We start from the raw sequence: 19,233 nt of genomic DNA, 5'->3' as shown, positions 1-19,233 counted from the left end.
GTGGGACTTAGATTCACTTGGATTCCTAACAATCTCCCCCTCAAGGGTGAGTTCCTTCAACCACATTGGCACATTCCCCCTCCAACAGAAGCTTTCCCAACCACAAGTACCCCATTTTCTGTATTGCCGTTCTTCTTAATGGGACACCCTTGCCAGGAAGACTTTTGATACAAGGACCATACTGTACTCGTTTGAGCTGGTTTTAACCATCAGCTCTGATATCATTTGTTAGGTCTAAAGAAGAGGAGGTTCACTAGGGGATACAATACTAACGAGACTTGATCCCAACCACATAAGGCATTGACACCACTTCCAATCCAAAATCTTAAGGTAATGGGTTTATGGGTCTCATCCTTATACAGCGTTTTACTTTCTCATTTCTAATCAATGTGGGACTTAGACTCACTTGGATTCCTAACACTTTGGCCTAGTGGTAAGCATTCAATCCTAACATTTTAGACTTATCTCTCCTTGGACAGCTTTTTTGCATTTAGGAATTTTGAAGACATCTTTTACAATTGTAAATTGAAATTTGGCAACTTTTCCACGAAACACTTAAATAAGGGGTGGTGGTTACATGATCTATCCTATTTCCACATAGCAATAGGAAGGTAAAGATAAACTAATCCAGTGGGTTTTGGAATGTCAAATAGGTTCGGATTCACTTTCATTTACTTGTAGAATTTCAAGATAAATTATGTTGTAGGTCTTTTAAGACAAAATGTTAGAGAATCACAAATCTTCAGTGAACATATCAACCCATTAGTAATTAAAGTGTCAAGAAAGCTTTCTCAGAGTGAAATTCTATCTGTGTTTTTCATGGACGGATTAGATGCAATGTGTTGAGTGTACCGCATCACTTACCTCACTTCTTGCAGTGCAGTTTGTATGTTTGTTGGGCCATACAATATTTAATAATATGATTGCATTGTTTTTTTATTAAGTTTTAAGATACTATCTTTAACAATATGATTGTACTGTTTTGTTGTATTATTAAGCCCTCTCTTGTTTCGGTCTGAAGTAGTAGTTGTACCGGAGGGATTAAGTAATAATATAATAGCATTGTTGATTTTTGTTGTAGATAGCCTTCAATTACGAGAGATTAAGTTGGATAAGGTGCGAGCATGGAAACCATTTTTTAAACTTGGGCAGCAAAGGGTATTAGCTCCCCGTTTGCTTTTAGACAGAAGATCAAGAGATCAGATGATGAGTTTCAGTCATCATAATGGCCTGGAAATGGAAAAAGTAGGGTATGAAATATATGCAGAGGGTCCAACAAGAGTTTTGCGAATTTGTGAGATCCATAATAGTTTCAAGATGGATACAGTTCTTGATTGGTGTGCAAAAGTTCAATTGAGAGTTTCTCAGTTTGCAATTCACCTACTTGAGCATGTAAAACAGGTATCCTTGCTTCTATTAGGTGTTTTAATCTATCAACATCTACTATCTGTTGAATGTAGTTGAAGTTGTACTTTCCATGTTTAATATTTATGTGTACTGTGTGAACGTAAAATATAATTTAGTTTTGGAGCATAAGGTATATTAGTCTATTGAATGCTATCATATTGTACTCAACGGTTCAAAATATGCAGCTTGTACGATCTTGAGTCCATCCATCCAAAGAGAGAAATACAAATGGAAAGTAGTATCTTAGATACATCTATAATTACTGATTTTATATGGATAACATTGTAGTGGGTCAATGACAAACATTGACAAAAGTAGTGATTGTGAAGTTTTAGTTCGTGAAATATTTCCTTGAAAAAGGGATTTGATTTTTCCTAGTTTACAATATGTTGCCATATTCAATTCACAGTGAAAGCACAACAGGCACGACTCTGCCTCTTTCCCCTCTATGTTTTAAACTTCACCCTTTTGTTCTGAAACATTTGTACTCTTGCTAATTTCTACTGATTTTTCTGAGCTTTTATTTTTTTATTTCTTAAGGAGGAAGACAACAATGAGCGCAAAGATTTTACTCCAATTGTAATTGCAAAGCTTGGGAATCTACACGTGATTACTGTTTCTAATAATAATCAAACATATAACCAATTCAGTTTACAGGTAATGTCAATAAAATACTTTCCCCAAGTTCTTAGCTAACTTGATTCACCTTTTTTGTTCATACCAAGTCTCAAGACATTGTTTCGGTCAAAGAAATTATTGATGCTATCCTATTCATTATTAATCCAGTACATGAATTTGGAGCTTAAGTGGAATGGATCTCCTTTTGCATCAATGCTTCGCAGACATCAACTAGATTACAGTGACTCAAATGATAGTGTACTTAAGATTGTTTTTGTTGTACTTACGTCATGTTCCAACGTTAAGCAATTTAGATACTCATCAATTTTTCTTCAGGTAAAGTAGAATGCTAGTTTTTTCTCCAACCCTCCCCCCTTTTTTTGTAGAATTGTGTTTACTTTTAAGCTTTTTAAATTAATAGAAGCCAAGAATTTTCATTTTAAAGAATTAATTCACTAATTCTATGTGTGCATTGGTATTGTGTAGCCGATTGATTTGAATCTTGATGAGGAGACATTGATGAAAGTTGCGTCATTTTGGAGAACTTCTCTTAGTGACTCTGAGAGTCGACGATTTTACTTTGACCATTTTGAAATCCATCCAATAAAGGTTTACTTCATTGAATTTTATCTTTCATTTAATTTGAATTTTTTGGCTTAATTTATATTTTTGAATATATTTTTGTATTTTGTAGATCATTGCAAGCTTTATCCCTGGGGAATCACGTTCAAGTTACAACTCAACGCAGGAGGCTTTGAGATCCTTAATTCATAGTGTGATAAAGGTTGTCTAACATTTCTTAATTAGCCTATTTTCTTAAAAATGATGTATACTGGTGTAGTTAGTCATGATAGATCCTTATTATTCTTAACAGGTACCTCCCATAAAAAACATGGTAGTAGAATTGAATGGGGTCCTAATTACCCATGCTCTGATAACAATACGTGAATTATTTATTAAATGTGCACAACATTATTCATGGTAAGCCTGTGACATACTTTCTTTTCAATTTTGTATCAAATTCATGACTCAAAATGAAAGAGTTTCTCCAGGTATGCAATGAGGGCCATATATATTGCTAAAGGAAGCACTTTACTTCCCCCAGATTTTGTTTCTATTTTTGATGACTTGGCTTCATCATCCCTTGATGTATTCTTTGATCCATCTCGTGGATTGGCAAATCTTCCAGGACTCACCTTAGGTATATTATATGCTCTATTAGCTTCTTGTATGCTCCACTTTTAAGAACCTAGAACTAGATTGAGTTTTCAGTAAAGGATATTATAGAGAAATGAAAAAATAAGTTTGCAACTTTTTATTAAATTTAAATAGACACCAAGGGTATTCTATGTGCTATATTCTTATTAAGCTTGTTGCTTCCTCTTCTTCCCTTACTCTCAAAGCATACTATGATGTTGGTTGAGTTGATGATTGTAGATCTACATATGGGGAAGTTATATACCTGGGTCACAATTTCGTCTCTTGGTGGTCTAAGAATCAACAACTGGTTAATAAGTAAAGTGTAAATGCTGAATATTGTAGCTCAGCTCAGGCACCTGCAGAAATCTTTGGACTGAGACTCTCGTTTTCGGTTCCCATCTTCTAGTGTGACAACTAGATTATTGTCTCCATTTCCCTCAATCACATTCATCACCTCTCTTCATCCCTATGATAAACACATGAAAATTGACCTCTATTTTTTCAAGAAAAGTGATGAAGACTCAGCTTACTGTTTTTGGCACCTTCCTACTCAAGAACAATGAACTGTTCTGTTAACTAAACCTATCTCTTGAACACAATTTTAGTTTCTTAGACACTGTTAGATATTGTTTAGATATTGTTTGATATTATTAAGATATTGTTAGATATTGTTAATCACAATATCAAACAATATCTTCTATTTACTCTATTTATTTTCAGTTACTCTTTTTAATTGTACTTCTCTCTATTATAAATAGATTACCTTATGTGTGGTTTATACACGAGGGAGATTAATCTCAATCCCTATTTTCTTTATTCTCATCATGGTATCTAAAGCTTAAGGTTTTTTATTCGCTGTCGTTGTCTCGGCCTCTGCCGCCACCACCGCTGCTGCCACGGAGTCGTCGTTGCCGGCGCCACCGCCGCCCACCGGAGCCGTCGTCGGAGCCACCGTCGGAGCCGCCACCACCGCTGCCACCGATCCATCGTTGCTGGAGTGTTAGTTCCGACCGGTGACCATACGGTTCTGATCGTCCCTCATGCGCCATTCGAAGCCGCACCTCTTCCAGTTCCTCCATGGCGTTTTCCGCTGCTTTTCCAGTCCTGAAATCTCTTCTGTTTCATCTGCTATATTTGTTATGTTCAACAAATTTCTCAAATGGTATAAGGATCAACAGTTTTCTAGTTCCACTGCATCTGTTGCTCACATAGGTACATCTTTTGTTTGTCTGACTCGATCTTCTTCTCCTGGTCCTTGGGTTTTTGATTCAAGAGCCACTGATCATATTACTGGTAACAAATCATTGTTTTCTTCTTTATCCTCTACTAATCTTTTACCTTCTGTTACACTGGCTGATGGTTCTAGAGTCTCATCTCATGGTGTTGGCACTTTTAAACTTTTCCCTTCTTTAACCATTGGTAATGTTCTTTATGTCCCTGGGTCTCTTTTTAACCTGTTGTCCATCAGTCGCCTAACTCGTTCTCTTGATTGTATTGTTTCTTTTACCAACAATTCTGTCTGTTTATAGGACCGGAGTTCGAAACAGGTGATTGGCACAGGATATGAGTCTCGTGGTCTTTATCATCTTCGTCCCTCTACACATGTTGGTGCAGTTATGGAGTCTCCCTCTCTTATTCATGCTCAGTTAGGTCATCCAAGCCTTGCCAAGTTACAACAGCTTGTCCCTGCCTTCTCCAAGTTGTCTCGTTTGGATTGTGAGTCGTGTCAATTAGGCAAGCATAGTAGTACTTCTATTTCTTTTTGTGTCACACGTGATGCTTCGTCCCCGTTTGGCTTGGTTCACTCTGACATCTGGGGTCCTAGCCGCGTTAAGTCTACTTTAGGTTTTCAATACTTTTTTACTTTCATTGATGATTATTCCAAATGCACTTGGTTATTTTAAATGGAACATCGTTTGGAATCATATCTTTCAATCTTTTTTTAATGAAATTAAAACTCAGTTCGGTGTTTCTATTAGAGTTTTGCGTAGTGATAATGGCTGTGAATATCTTTCTCATTCTTTCAAACAATTTATGGCTTCTCATGGCATTCTGCATCAAACTTCTTATGCTTATACCCCTCAACAAAATGGTCTAGCTGAACGTAAAAATAGACATCTTATGGAAACCACTCACACTCTTTTAATTCATGGAGAGGTTCCTGAACATTTCTGAGGTGATACCATTCTTATTGCTTGTTATCTCATTAATCGTATGCCTTCTTCGGTTTTAAAGAATAACATACCTCATTCCATTTTATTCCCTCATGAACCTCTTCATCCCTTACCTCTAAGAGTTTTCGGGTCTACATGTTTTGTTCATAACTTTAGTCCTGGTCTTGACAAGCTTTCTTCTAGATCACATAAGTGTGTTTTCTTAGGGTTTACAAGATCACAAAGAGGATACAAATGTTTTTCTCCTTTTCTTAACCGTTATTTGGTGTCTGCAGATATCACCTTTAATGAGTTCTCCATTTATTTTAAGAGTCAATCTTCACCTCTGACTCCATCCAATCCTGACAACTCTTCTAATACCTTTAATGTTCCTATTGTTTGTGACCCTCTTACTGTGTCTTCTTCACCCTTAGTTCCTGCTCCACAGTCAACTGCTCCTCCACCCCATCTTCAAGTTTATAGTCACCGTAATCGATCACAACCACCACCATGTGACTCCACTCAAGTGCCAACTACTCTGTCTCCTTCGGCTTTGACACCTGAGTCTGACCTTTCCATTGTCCTCCGAAAAGGTATGCGTTCTACCCGTAATCCCTCTCCCCTTTATATTGCTTTGAGTTATCATTGATTGTCATTACCTTTTTATACATGTCTTTCCTCTCTTTCTTCTGTGACCATTCCAAAAACTGTTTGTGACGCTTTAGCCCATCTTGGTTGGCGTCAGGCCATGACAGATAAATTAAGTGCTCTTCATAATAGTGGAACTTGGGAACTGGTCCCGTTGCCGTCTAGGAAATCTGTTGTTGGTTGCAGGTGGGTGTTTGCTATCAAAGTTGGACCTGATGGTATTATTGATCGCCTCAAAGCTTGTCTTGTAGCCAAAGGTTATACTCAAATTTTTGGTTTGGATTATGGAGATACCTTTTCCCCCGTGGCAAAGATGGCTTCTGTTCATTTATTTATCGCCATGGCTGCTCTTCAACAATGGCCTCTTTATCAACTAGATGTTAAAAATGTTTTCCCCAATGGTGATTTGCAAGAAGAAATCTATATGGAGCAACCTCCTGGATTTGTTGCTTAGGGGGGGAGTCTTCTGGAATGGTATGTCGTCTTCGCAAATCCCTATATGGCCTAAAACAATCTCCTAGGGATTGGTTTGGAATGTTTAGCAATGTTGTTCAGCAATTTGGTATGACTCAGTGTGAAGCAGATCATTATGTATTTTATCAACACTCAAGTGCTGGATGTGTTTACTTGATAGTATATGTTGATGACATCGTTCTTACAGGGAGTAACAACCATGACATCTCTCAGTTGAAACAACATCTCTCACTATTTTCAAACCAAAGATCTTGGCAAACTCAGATATTTCTTGGGTATTGAGGTTGCACAGTCCAATGATGGTATTGTTATATCTTTGAGAAAGTATGCCATGGATATTTTGGAGGGAACTGGGTTGATGAGTTCAAAGTATGTTGATACACTCATGGATCCCAATACTAAACTTCTATCAAATCAGGGGGAGCCTATATCTGATCCTGAGCAGTATAGAAGATTGGTTGGGAAATTAAATTATCTTACCGTTACTCGTCCTGACATTTCCTTTGCAGTCAGTGTGGTAAGCCAATATCTTAATTCTCCATGTGAAGATCATTGGAATGCAGTCACTCGCATCTTGAAGTATATTAAAAAATCTCCTGGAAAAGGATTGTTATATGGTTCTAATAACCATACAAGAGTTGTTTGCTATTCAGATGCTGATTGGGCAGGATCTCCTTCTGATAGAAGATCTACATCTGGGTATTGTGTCTCCATTGGTGGTAACTTGATCTCGTGGAAAAGTAAGAAACAGAGTGTTGTAGCAAGATTCAGTGCAGAAGCAGAATATAGAGCTATGGCCTCAGCTGCCTGTGAACTTGTTTGGCTCAAACAATTGCTTAAAGAGTTACAATTTGGAGATGTTACCCAAATGACACGTGTGTGACAATCAGGCTGCTCTTCATATTAACTCTAATCCTGTCTTTCATGAAAGGACCAAACACATTGAGATTTATTGTCATTTCATTCAGGAAAAGATCATGTATGGAGACATCACGATTGAGTTTGTTAACTCAAGTGATCAGTTAGCAGATATTTTTACTAAGTCTTTACAGGGGCCTAGAATTGATTATATTTGTAACAAGCTTGGCACATACAATTTGTATGCTTCAGCTTGAGGGGGAGTGTTAGATATTGTTTAGATATTGTTTGATATTATTAAGATATTGTTAGATATTGTTAGATATTGTTAATCACAATATAAAACAATATCTTCTATTTACTCTATTTATTTTCAGTTACTCTTAATGTTATCAAATTTCGGCCATGGCGGCGCTATGGTGGAAATCGGTTGCGGTTTTCCGACCTACCGCCACAACATGACGGAGGCGAAGCGGGTTTTCTGTGACGGCTCGTGGCGGCCGCTTTTCGCATGGCGGCTGGCGGTGGCGAAACGGTAATAGCGAAAAAAGAGAACTAAAGAAAGAGATAAGCAGTAGCAAAGTGGAAGAGATACTGCAGCTACCGTGTCTGAGAAGAGATGAGTAGTGTGGGAGATGAGATAGGCAATGGCTGACACAAATAAACCCTAATTTCATCCTTCTATGCGTTTTACTCTACATCAGTTTTACGGAGGTTTAATTTGGGTCAGGCCCACTAACATTATTTGACCTAACCTAAGCCCAGAACCCCTCCTCTCTTATTCTTTTATATTTTACTGTGGCCCTTCTCTTATTCTTTTACCAGTTACTGCAGTAAAATATTACTAATGCAGGTAAATATCCATTAAAACATCTCTTCTCTTATTCTTTCAACTTTGGCCTTAGTTACTGCAACTAAGAGCCACAACTGCCACCACCAGTTGTTGTTGCCCACCATTGTCAGCCACTGCCGCCTGTCGCCTACCGTCACAATCAGCCACCGCCGCCTGCCTCCGGCTGCCACAGTCAGCCACTGCCGCCTGTCGTCACTGTCAACTCCTTTTTTTTCAAATTTTTTTCTACTTCTCTTCTTTCTCTATAATTATTTTTTCAAAAATTATACTTTCCGCTATAACCCGATATGATTTCCGTTATAACTTTATAACGGATTTTTGGCTTGCCGATATTTTCCGTTATCCGATATTGATAACATTGGTTACTCTTTTTAATTGTACCTCTCTCTATTATAAATAGATTATCCTATGTGTGGTTTATACACGAGAGAGATTAATCTCAATCTCTATTTTCTTTATTCTCATCAGACACAAACTCCATGGGGCTGGGTTTTATCAATGCACCTTCTGTAAGTGTTTAGGGAATGGGAGTGAATACTGCATACCACATGTTAATTGTATTTTATATTTGGGCTTGAGTCCATCTCAATGTAATGCTATGCTAGACTATATTATATTATATTATATTATATATATATATATATATATATATATATATATATATATATATATATATATATATATGTGTGTGTATGTGTGTGTCTTTCTGTGTTGTATAATACGCACAAGGAATTCCATTGCACATGACTCTCTACATGGTATCTAGGGCCTAATCCAAATTCGTGTCTAGCCGATGGACCCACAGTCCATTAGTGCTGAAATTTTTCTAGAAGTTGTCTTATTCTAATTTTCTGCCCTCTTCCCTCATTCTCTATCTCATTAATCAAACCGCTGTCCTCACAAATCATTGACCCTCTGTCCAATTCTCCTACCCCCAATGTCTCTTCTTCTTCATGTCTAATAGATCAGTCCTATCCTTCACCCTCTAATGTCAATACTCCACCAGAACAACCCACATCTCCTGTCCCTAAAACACTCATCCCATTCTTCTCCTCATCCACGTGGAACCAAACACTGCCGAACCAGCCTTAGAAGACACCAACTAGCTTGATGCCATGAAAGCTGAATTTACTACCCTTCAAGTTAATAACACTTGGACTCTTGTTATTCTTTCTTCTAACAGGACACCCATTGGTTGCAAATGGGTTTAATGTAAAACAAACATTGATGGTTCTTTGAATAAATACAAGACATGACTCATTGTAAAGGGTTTTAATTAACTTTATGGCTTGTTTTTGCTGAGACATTCTCTCCTATAATAAAACCTGCCACTATTCGGATTATATTCACACTGCTCTTACTAGTGGTTTGTCTTTTCAGCAATTAATGTTAATAAGTCTTTCTTGGGAAGTTCTTAGAACAAGTGTACATGATAGAGCCCCTTGATTTTGAAGTTTGTAATAAATCCCTTATTTTGTCCACTGCAAGTTGCGAACTTCAACATCAATCCACTGCAGTCGAGAAAATTTCTGATCCGGAGTAGACACAAGCTCCGAAACAGAAAATCATGAACACATATGATATTGCATGTAATTTTGACTATCATGAGTGTAGTTTTTACGAGTGCCCTTGAGAAATTATGTGAGAGCTGTCCTTAGCTTAGGTGGTTAGTTCAGATGTAACCTCTTGCAGTGGTATATTATTTACATCTATACTCTTGCTAGTTAATCCCAGTTAATGCGATTGATTTCTTTTTTGTACGAAATTACTTTTCTAAATCTTTTCTCTGAACCATTAACATTCATGGTCAAGGAATAGTTGCAAAAGGGCTTACTGGATGACTCAAGGAATAGAGGGGTTACCTTTACCTTCCGCCAAGATAAAAAATGGCCTATTCTAAACTCATGCTTATTCTCAAAACTCATTTATTTCTCAATTAAATTTTCTATAATTCATGCAGACTCATGTTGTGTCTACTGTTTTGAATTACATTAGAACAAGAATTCTCACTTTTCTCCTTATAATTTGTATTTTCTTTTTGGTTTTTCTGTTCACCAGGTACTTTTAAAATTATAAGTAAGTGTATCAAAGGTAAAGGTTTTTCAGGGACAAAACGGTACTTCGGTGATTTAGGGAAAACTGTGAGTTCTTAAATCTTTGTGTCAATTTTTTCATTAAATTACAAATGTGATTATGGAGTATCAGCATATTAATCAATTCACAACTACTCAGCAGTTGAGATCAGCAGGCTCCAATATTGCTTTTGCAGCTGTAGCTGAAATATCAGACTCTGTTCTGAAAGGTGCAGAGGCAAATGGTTTCAATGGATTGGTAAAGAACTACCACCTGCTTGTTAATTTGGTTACTATCATTTTAGCTGGGACTTGTTCTCTATTGAATTGCGATGAGTTTAATACTTCATTTTTGTCATTTAATTTTCAAGATGAGTGGCTTCCACCAAGGAATTCTAAAATTGGCTATGGAACCATCAGTTCTCGGAACTGCATTGATGGAAGGTGGTCCCGATAGAAAAATACTGCTTGATCGAAGTCCAGGAGTTGACGAGGTGTTATATATTTTGAATATTATTCTCTTGTGTTGAATGTTCATTTCAAGGAATGTATGTCTTTCTTAATTCCTTTGTTTTAAAACATAATTGTTTCGAACTTTAGACAGAATGTATGCATATTGTTGGAAAGTCACCTGAGTTGTGCTGACTCTGAACTTACTTTAATCACAACCTGAGTTGATTTAATTATAGTCTCAACGTTGGTGATTTAATCCTGACTTGACTGAAGTTATGACTTACTTATAAAGCATGACAATGCTCAACTTACAAACCAGTCTGAGTTAGATCTTTAAGTTCTTAAGTGTTATTAAAGCCCATCTTAAATCAATTGTTGAGCCACCTGCACTGCATTTTCCTTGCTCCAATCCGGTCACCCTAGGCATAAGGAGGAGAGTTGGAAAGTCACTTTTATTGCCGTCACCCCTGGTTTGCCTTAATCCCAATCTCTAGGGTGGTGGTTTTGTCCCAGTTAGAGATATTATTGGATTGATTAAGCCCTAAGTTCAAATTCTGAGACATATATCAAACATCTGACGGGTAAAAATAGAAATTTGTTTGGAATTTTTTTATAATAGGTACCAACTATAGGAGTGTTTAGCTTCATTTGAAGTTTGTCTTGTATTTTTTATTATAGGTTTGGTCTAGTCCCTTCATGATTCATTATTATTTCTTTTTTTCTTTTTTTTCATGTAATGACAAATGATAGATGTATTTTGGATTGTGAGCATAGTTGAGATGTCAAAATGCACAGTGATGCATAGCATGAGTTTTTTATTAAATATAAAAATAATTTAATGAGAAAAGGACTGAATATCATTTTGAATAAAAGAAACTGCACACAGCATTGGATTATTAGACTAACCAAATAATTACTTCCCTAAAATATATTTCTATGGTCATTGATATTCTGTTCTAATTGGAGAAGTAGTTACAATAATTTCAAAGTCGACCGTTGTGGGACTGTAATAATACAGTATGTAAAATAAGATGAAATAGGGTTTTGGGATTAATCTCCCTTGTGTAAACCCTACACAAAGGACAGTTTATTTATATTGATAATAGGTCAAATCCCAGAAATACATAATGGGCTGAGCCCAACTATTAAACACAATATTATATCATCTAACACTCCCCCTCAAGCTGGTGCATACAAATCGTATGTACCAAGCTTGTTACAAAGATAATCAATTCTAGGTCCTCGAAGAGACTTAGTGAAAATATCTGCTAATTGATCACTTGAGTTGACAAACTCGGTCTTGATGTCCCCAGATAGGATTTTTTCTCGAATGAAGTGACAGTTAATTTCAATGTGTTTGGTCCTCTCATGAAAGACAGGATTAGAGCTAATATGAAGAGTAGTCTGATTGTCACATATGAGTGTCATTTGAGTGACATCTCCAAATTGCAATTCTTGAAGCAATTGCTTAAGCCAAACAAGTTCACATGTGGCTAAAGCCATATTTATATATTCCGCTTCTGCACTAGATCTTGCCACAACACTTTGTTTCTTGCTCTTCCAAGAGATCAAATTACCACCAATTGAGACACAATATCCGGAAGTAGATCTTCTGTCGGAAGGAGATGCTGCCCAGTCAGCATCTGAATAACATACAACTTTTGTATCAGAGTTGGAATCATATAGTAAACCTTTTCCAGGAGAGCTTTTGATATACTTTAATATGCGAATGACTGCATTCCAATGTTCTTCACATGGGGAATTAAGGAATTGACTCACCACTCTAACAGCAAAGGAAATATCAGGACGAGTAACAGTAAGATAATTCAACTTTCCAATTAACCGTCTGTACTGTTCAGGATCTGAGAAAGGCTCCCCCTGTTTAGGTAGAAGTTTAATATTAGGATCCATGGGTGTTTCTACCGCTTTAGAATTCATTAATCCAGTTTCCTCCAGAATATCCAATGCATATTTCCTCTGAGATATGACAATACCACTATTGGATTGTGCTACTTCAATACCCAAGAAATACCTGAGTTTTCCAAGATCTTTGGTCTGAAAATGACGACAAAGATGTTTCTTTAAGAGGGAGATGTCAAGGTTGTCGCTTTCTGTGAGAACAATGTCATCAACATACACTATTAAGTAGATACATCCAGCACTGGAGTGACGATAAAAAACTGAATGATCCACTTCACTGCGAGACATGCCAAATTGTTGAACAACACTACTGAATTTTCCAAACCATGCTCGAGGAGACTGCTTTAGGCCATATAAAAATTTGTGAAGACGACAAACCAATCCAGAAGACTCCCCCTGAGCAACAAAACCCGGAGGTTGCTCCATAAAAATTTGTGAAGACGACAAACCAATCCAGAAGACGAATGCATTTTTGACATCAAGTTGGTGAAGAGGCCATTGATGAAGAGCAGCCATGGCAATGAATAATCGAACAGATGCCATCTTGGCCACTGGAGAAAAAGTATCACCATAATCCAAACCAAAGATATGTGTGTAACCTTTGGCAACAAGGCGAGCTTTGAGACGGTCAATAGTACCATCAGGGCCAACTTTGATAGCATAGACCCACCTGCAACCAACAACAGATTTCCCGGATGGTAATTGGACAAGATCCCATGTTCCACTATGCCTGAGAGCACTCAATTCATCAAGCATGGCCTGACGCGAACCAGGGTGGGCTAATGCATCACCTAAAGATTTTGGAATTGACAAAGAGAAAATAGACGAAAGGCATGTATAAAAAGATGGAGAGATTCTATGATAACTCAAAGCAGCATAATGAGGGGAATGATTAGGGTAGAACGCATACCTTTACGAAGGGCAATGGGAAGATCAGACTCGGTTGTTGGAACCGGAGGAGACAAATAACTCGGCACTTGATGTGAGTCATGTGTTGGTGGTTGGCAACGATGTCTTCTGCTATAAACCTGAAGAGGTGGTCTATCCGCAATAGGTACACTCGGAGGTGGCTGAGGAGAATCCGAGGTGGCACTGGAAGTGGGCACACTAGGAGGATCACACACAACAGGGATATCTATAGTAGTAGATGGTGGCTCACAACGAGAAGAGGGGTGTGTGAAGTAAAAAGAAGACTCGTCAAAGGTGACATTAGCGGAGATAAAATGACGGTTGAGGGAAGGAGAGAAACACTTATACCCTTTTTGTGAGCGGGGGAATCCTAAGAAGACACATTTGTAGGCTCTCGGAGACAACTTATCCAAGCCAGGACTAAAATCATGAACAAAACATGTGGACCCAAAGACTTTAAGAGGTAAAGGGTGAAGAGGGTCGTGAGGAAATAAAATACAATGAGGAACTTGGTTATGCAAGATTGAAGAAGGCATGCGATGAATAAGATAACAAGCAGTAAGAACCGCATCACCCCAAAAATGTGAAGGAACTGCACCATGAATTAAAAGAGTGCGAGTTGTTTCAATAAGGTGCCTATTCTTGCGCTTAGCCACTCCATTTTGTTGGGGTGTATAAGCGCATGATGTTTGATGAAGAATGCCCTGAGAAGCCATAAAATGTTTGAAGGATTGAGAGAGATATTCACGACCATTATCACTCCGCAAATTTCGAATAGAAACCCCAAACTATGTTTTAATTTTATGAAAGAATGATTGAAAAATAGAGAACAACTCAGAACGATTTTTCATTAAATATAACCAAGTACATCTTGAATAATCATCAATAAAAGTAACAAAATACTGAAAACCTAAAGTAGACTTAACACGACTAGGTCCCCAAATGTCCGAATGAACTAATGCAAAAGGGGACAAAGCCCGTTGTGAGACACTACAAGGAAACGAACTACGACTATGCTTTCCTAATTGACAAGACTCACACGACAAACTAGATAACTTGGACAAGCTGGGGACAAGTTGTTGCAGTTTGGCAAGGCTGGGATGACCAAATTGTGCATGAAGAAGGGATGGTGATTCCATAGCTGCGCCAACATGTGAAGGAGGACGAAGATGATACAGACCATGAGACTCACATCCGGTGCCAATCATGTGTCTCGAACTCCGGTCCTGTAAACAAACAGAATCTTTGGTAAAGGAAATAATACAATCAAGAGAACGAGTTAGCCGACTGACAGATAATAAATTGAATGGAGACCCAGGAACATAAAGAACATGATCAATGGATATGGATGGAAAAATATTAACAGTACCAACACCATGAGATGAGACTCTAGACCCATCAGCCATTGTAACTGAGGGTAAATGATCCGGACAAGACAAAGAAGAAAACAAAGATTTGTTACCAGTAATATAGTCTGTGGTGCCTGAGTCAAGAACCCAAGGACCAAGAGAATCAGAGTGAGTCAGGCCAACGAATGATGTACCTGTGCGTGCAACAGAGGCAAATGTAGTGGAACTAGAACTCTGACGTTCCTCATACCATTTGAGAAAGTCGTTGAAAATGGCAGGGTGCCCTGCGGTATCAGATGAAGCAGGATCCACAGTCGCTGATCGGGGAGGAGGATCAGAGTGAACTATTGCAGCAGGCCGAGGAGGACGTCCATGTAGAGCATAACATTTGTCAATCTTGTGGCCTAATTTGCCACAATGGTCACACTTGGGTCGTCCCTTTCCCGGCTTGCGAGAACGATTGCGATCATCCCGCTGAGAGACCAAGACTGAGGAATCATCAGCACAAGTAGATGTATCAATGATTTGTTTTCTTGGCACACCTAAAAGGGCAGAACTAGTAGCAGTAAAGTTGGGCACAACAGGAGACCCCAAAATCTGGTCGCAAACATGGGAATATTCATCAGAAAGACCATGTAATGCCAACAACATAAAGAACTTTGACCGTTGCTCAAGTTCTTCAGCTGGAGTGGAGGCCGGAGGCAATAACTCATTAAACTCATGCAAAAGGGCATGAATTTTGCCCAAATATTCAGCCATGGGTCCAGGACTCTACGGAGCAACAACTTTGAAAAGATCCTGACAAACACCATAAAGACGCTGAGTGTCATTGGTGTATAACAACTTGGCCTGTGCCCAAACGTCTGAACAGGTTTCATATGAACGAAACATTTATTTCAGGGAAGAGTTAATGGTGGACTTAATGACGATGCATAATTAGGCATCAATTTTCGTCCAGCGGGAAACTTCATTTGCAGCAACTGTAGTTACACTCTGGGTGAGATGATCTTCATATCCTTGACTCTTGAGCCAAAGTTTGATATCGGATGCCCATGTCGCGTAATTTGTGCCATCCAACTTGTCAATGGATAAATGCACATTGACGTAGTTGGTATAAACATAGGGTTCAGACAGCGGAGTGCTTGAAGATGACACACCCGAATTGGCAGCGGAAGAAGCCATAGAGGGAGAAACCCTAAAAATTCAAGGTGCTCCGATTGAAACAACAACCACAGATTCAGAAAGAGCTCAAGAAGGTGATTCAGGCGAAGTTGATCGGCGCAGAAAACGACCGGCGACACGCCGTCACGCACGGCGGAGAGGTGGCAGCTGCCGGAGCTTGCGGCGGCGCGTGGAGGCGCGTGAGAACTCTGATGGCGACGATCTCTGCGGCGTTGGAGTCGCCTGGCCGAGACGAACAAAATCGTCTGGCCGTCGGTCGAAACTGCAGCTCCGGCGACGGCGGAGGCGGCGGCGGAGGCGACGGTGACGACGGCAGAAGCGGCGGCAATGAGCGGCGGCGGGACGGTGGCTGTAGTAAACTAACCTAAGCTCTAGATACCATGTAAAATAAGATGAAATAGGGTTTTGGGATTAATCTCCCTTGTGTAAACCCTACACAAAAGACAGTTTATTTATATTGATAATGGGCCAAATCCCAGAAATACATAATGGGCTGAGTCCAACTATTAAACACAATATTATATCATCTAACACAGTACATAGCTGAGTTTTACAAAATTAGAAACCTATGCGAAAAAAGTTAGTTATGGAGGACATTAACCCTGTTGTTGAATATAAAAAAATGTTCAATAGATATTATTATATATGTTAGAATAAATTATCCTTTGAGGAACTTTGTGTAATTCTTAGCGATGTTATCTGTAGGAAGTTATTTTGTTCGTTAGTATTAAGAGTCTAGAATTAGTATAAATAAGGTCAGTGCTTTATATTTTACTTCTCATTGTAACACATCGCATCATTTCATGTCATCCTAACTATGTTGTCACCACAAGATCAATCTTTATAACATATATCTGTTGAATCCTTCGTTCTTAATAGCATATATTTATCAAATTCTCCCGTCTTTAACAAAAGAAATATTTATATTTCAGCTCTTCCATCTTTATTTTGAAAATCTTGATCTGGCTATCAGTCGCTAATAGATATGTGGTCTGGTGCAGTTATACATTGAAGGATATATCCAAGCCATGCTGGATGCAGTTTATAGACAAGAATACCTGAGAGTCAGAGTTATTGACAATCAGGTAATAAATTGCACGTACTAAGATTATCTTTCGAGCTTTGACTATATATCTAGAAAATTTGCATTGCACACCTTAGCTCGTACTTTGGAATGAAATTTTAAGTAAGAACTTCTCTTTGAAATTGTTGTTCACAACTACTATGCATGCATGTTATGCAATGAAGTGATTGATTTGATTTTAATACTTAGCAGATGTAAACTTGAAAATCATTAAACAAATATCTTAAATACGCATGGATGACATCTTATTAAGTGGTGTTGATTCTGATCTGCACAGTGATTGAGCTGCCTTTGTCCGTTGTCTTGTCGCTATAGAGTTTTGTTTTGATTCGTCTCTGTAATTTTTTGTTGGTAGTGGTGTATGACCTTTATCTGTATAATTATTTGCATTCATAATGAATTTTTCTCTATACATAAAATATTAACCTTTGCCTTTTATTGTGGTTATGATGGATTCATATACCTGTTTAGGTTATCCTGAAAAACCTACCTCCAAATCATTCCCTTATCAATGAGATAACAAATCGTGTTGAGGAGTTCCTTGTGAGCAAGGCATTACTTAAAGGAGATCCGTCAACCGTATCCCGCCCTTTAAGCCGTCTTCGTGGAGAAAGTGTATGTTCTATTCTAGGGAGCATTTCTTATTTATCCTACTATTTCGTCTTTTTCTTCTCTATGGTATTTCCATCTTCCTAGTCATTATGTTTCGTCACAGCAGTAACTTTAAATGATTATAATGATGACCCACCAATGTTTTCTACTTTCATTTAAAGTATCCCCGTCTTTTCTACACGGGAATTATGGGTTTACATATAGCTTCCCAAACTAATACTTCTATGCATGCCTTGAATGCACTAGTTTAGTTTGGAATCTCCTCAATTGTCATATATGATGTTACCATTGTAAGTTTATTTAACGTCAAGTGCTTCACTTGTTTCTGAAAGGGAAACCGGCATACTTAGTATACAATCACTAATGGCAGAATTGGCATATAGTTTTCTAGTTACATGTAAAGTTGTTGATTCGGAATTATTTGTGTCAGGAATGGAGAATAGGACCGACAGTCTTGACATTGTGCGAACATCTTTTCGTAAGCTTTGCAATACGCATACTGCGAAAGCGAACTAACAAGTTTATATTCAGCATCAACTGGAGGAAGAAGTCCGAGGTTAGCAGTCACGCAGATGTGCCAGCGAATTCTAGTCAAAAGGGACAGAAAATGAGTTTCATTCGAAAATGGGGCATCGGCAAATTTGTCTTGTCTGGCTTATTGGCATATATCGATGGACGTCTATGTCGTGGCATTCCCAATCCTGTAGCACGGAGAGTAGTTAGTGGTTTTCTATTGAGTTTTATTGATCAAAATGATGATGAGTAAATTCTACTATTGTCAATAAGGAGATGAACTCATTTCAGATATGCTTGCTTTGATCAGTTTATTTTTTAAAAAACAATTTATTTTACAAAGGACTTTTTTTTTCTGAAAATGGAATACCTAAAATCTTAAAATTTCAAAAATGTTCTCTTAAGAGTATGTTAGAGGTTGCTTTGTTTGTTTGAAGTAACTATCTATTGAAGTAGTTTGACATTATACTGCTTAAAAATATTTTAGCTGCTTTTCTAAACAACTTTAAGTAATTCATTTTTAAAAATAAAAATATTATTTTATTCACTTGAATGACAAATTTTACTATGTATAATAATAAAATCTAAATTAAAAAATGTAAAATGGTGAGTTGTTTGAAATTATTTATAGTGATGTAGTATAATAAAGATTGCAAATTACATTTTTTTTTCGATGTATGAAGTAGTTCATATTAATTGCTTTTATTAGAGATGTCTAAACCACGTCCTTGTTTTGAAATTTGGATTGGAACTTGAAAAACAGTTAAATTGAGTTAAATTTTGAAGTGAATGTGCATCTAACCTTGTTATATTATTAAATCGACTTCAAGTTTGAATTAATTGTTAAAGTTTAGCGTTGAGGCAATATGTTTAGACTAATCCTTTCTAGCATACGCACTCTTCAAGAGCGACTCCTAGTATTAATGAT

At 37.7% G+C, this 19,233-nt stretch overlaps 1 protein-coding gene across 13 annotated transcripts in view; it reads left to right on the top strand.

The window, feature by feature from the left end:
• The window catches only part of LOC114179483 (vacuolar protein sorting-associated protein, putative (DUF1162)), a 68,115-nt gene extending 49,468 nt beyond the window's left edge, over positions 1–18,647 (top strand). For 7 of the 13 annotated variants that reach the window (XM_028065838.2, XM_085671764.1, XM_085671761.1 and 4 more), the window contains 13 exons: positions 1,082–1,401; positions 1,948–2,064; positions 2,194–2,361; positions 2,512–2,634; positions 2,720–2,809; positions 2,900–3,006; positions 3,078–3,226; positions 10,270–10,352; positions 10,447–10,542; positions 10,655–10,777; positions 17,098–17,181; positions 17,652–17,795; positions 18,223–18,647. In XM_028065838.2, the coding sequence (XP_027921639.2) occupies positions 1,082–1,401; positions 1,948–2,064; positions 2,194–2,361; positions 2,512–2,634; positions 2,720–2,809; positions 2,900–3,006; positions 3,078–3,226; positions 10,270–10,352; positions 10,447–10,542; positions 10,655–10,777; positions 17,098–17,181; positions 17,652–17,795; positions 18,223–18,558 (1,940 nt within the window). In that variant the 3' untranslated portion in view covers positions 18,559–18,647. Of the gene's footprint in view, positions 1–232; positions 331–1,081; positions 1,402–1,947; positions 2,065–2,193; positions 2,362–2,511; positions 2,635–2,719; positions 2,810–2,899; positions 3,007–3,077; positions 3,227–10,269; positions 10,353–10,446; positions 10,543–10,654; positions 10,778–17,097; positions 17,182–17,651; positions 17,796–18,222 lie in introns of those variants that run through there. The other 6 variants (XM_085671762.1, XR_014994136.1, XR_014994138.1 and 3 more) reach the window with 6 other exon arrangements.
• Positions 18,648–19,233: the final 586 nt, after the last annotated feature.

Source organism: Vigna unguiculata, chromosome 3 (genome assembly GCF_037176805.1).
Source record: "Vigna unguiculata cultivar grain cowpea cultivar isolate G323 ecotype 2 chromosome 3, ASM3717680v1, whole genome shotgun sequence".
NCBI classification, from domain to species: Eukaryota; Viridiplantae; Streptophyta; class Magnoliopsida; order Fabales; family Fabaceae; genus Vigna; species Vigna unguiculata.
Note: the sequence above shows the minus strand (reverse complement) of the source record. Positions and strands in the feature narration are given on the sequence as shown.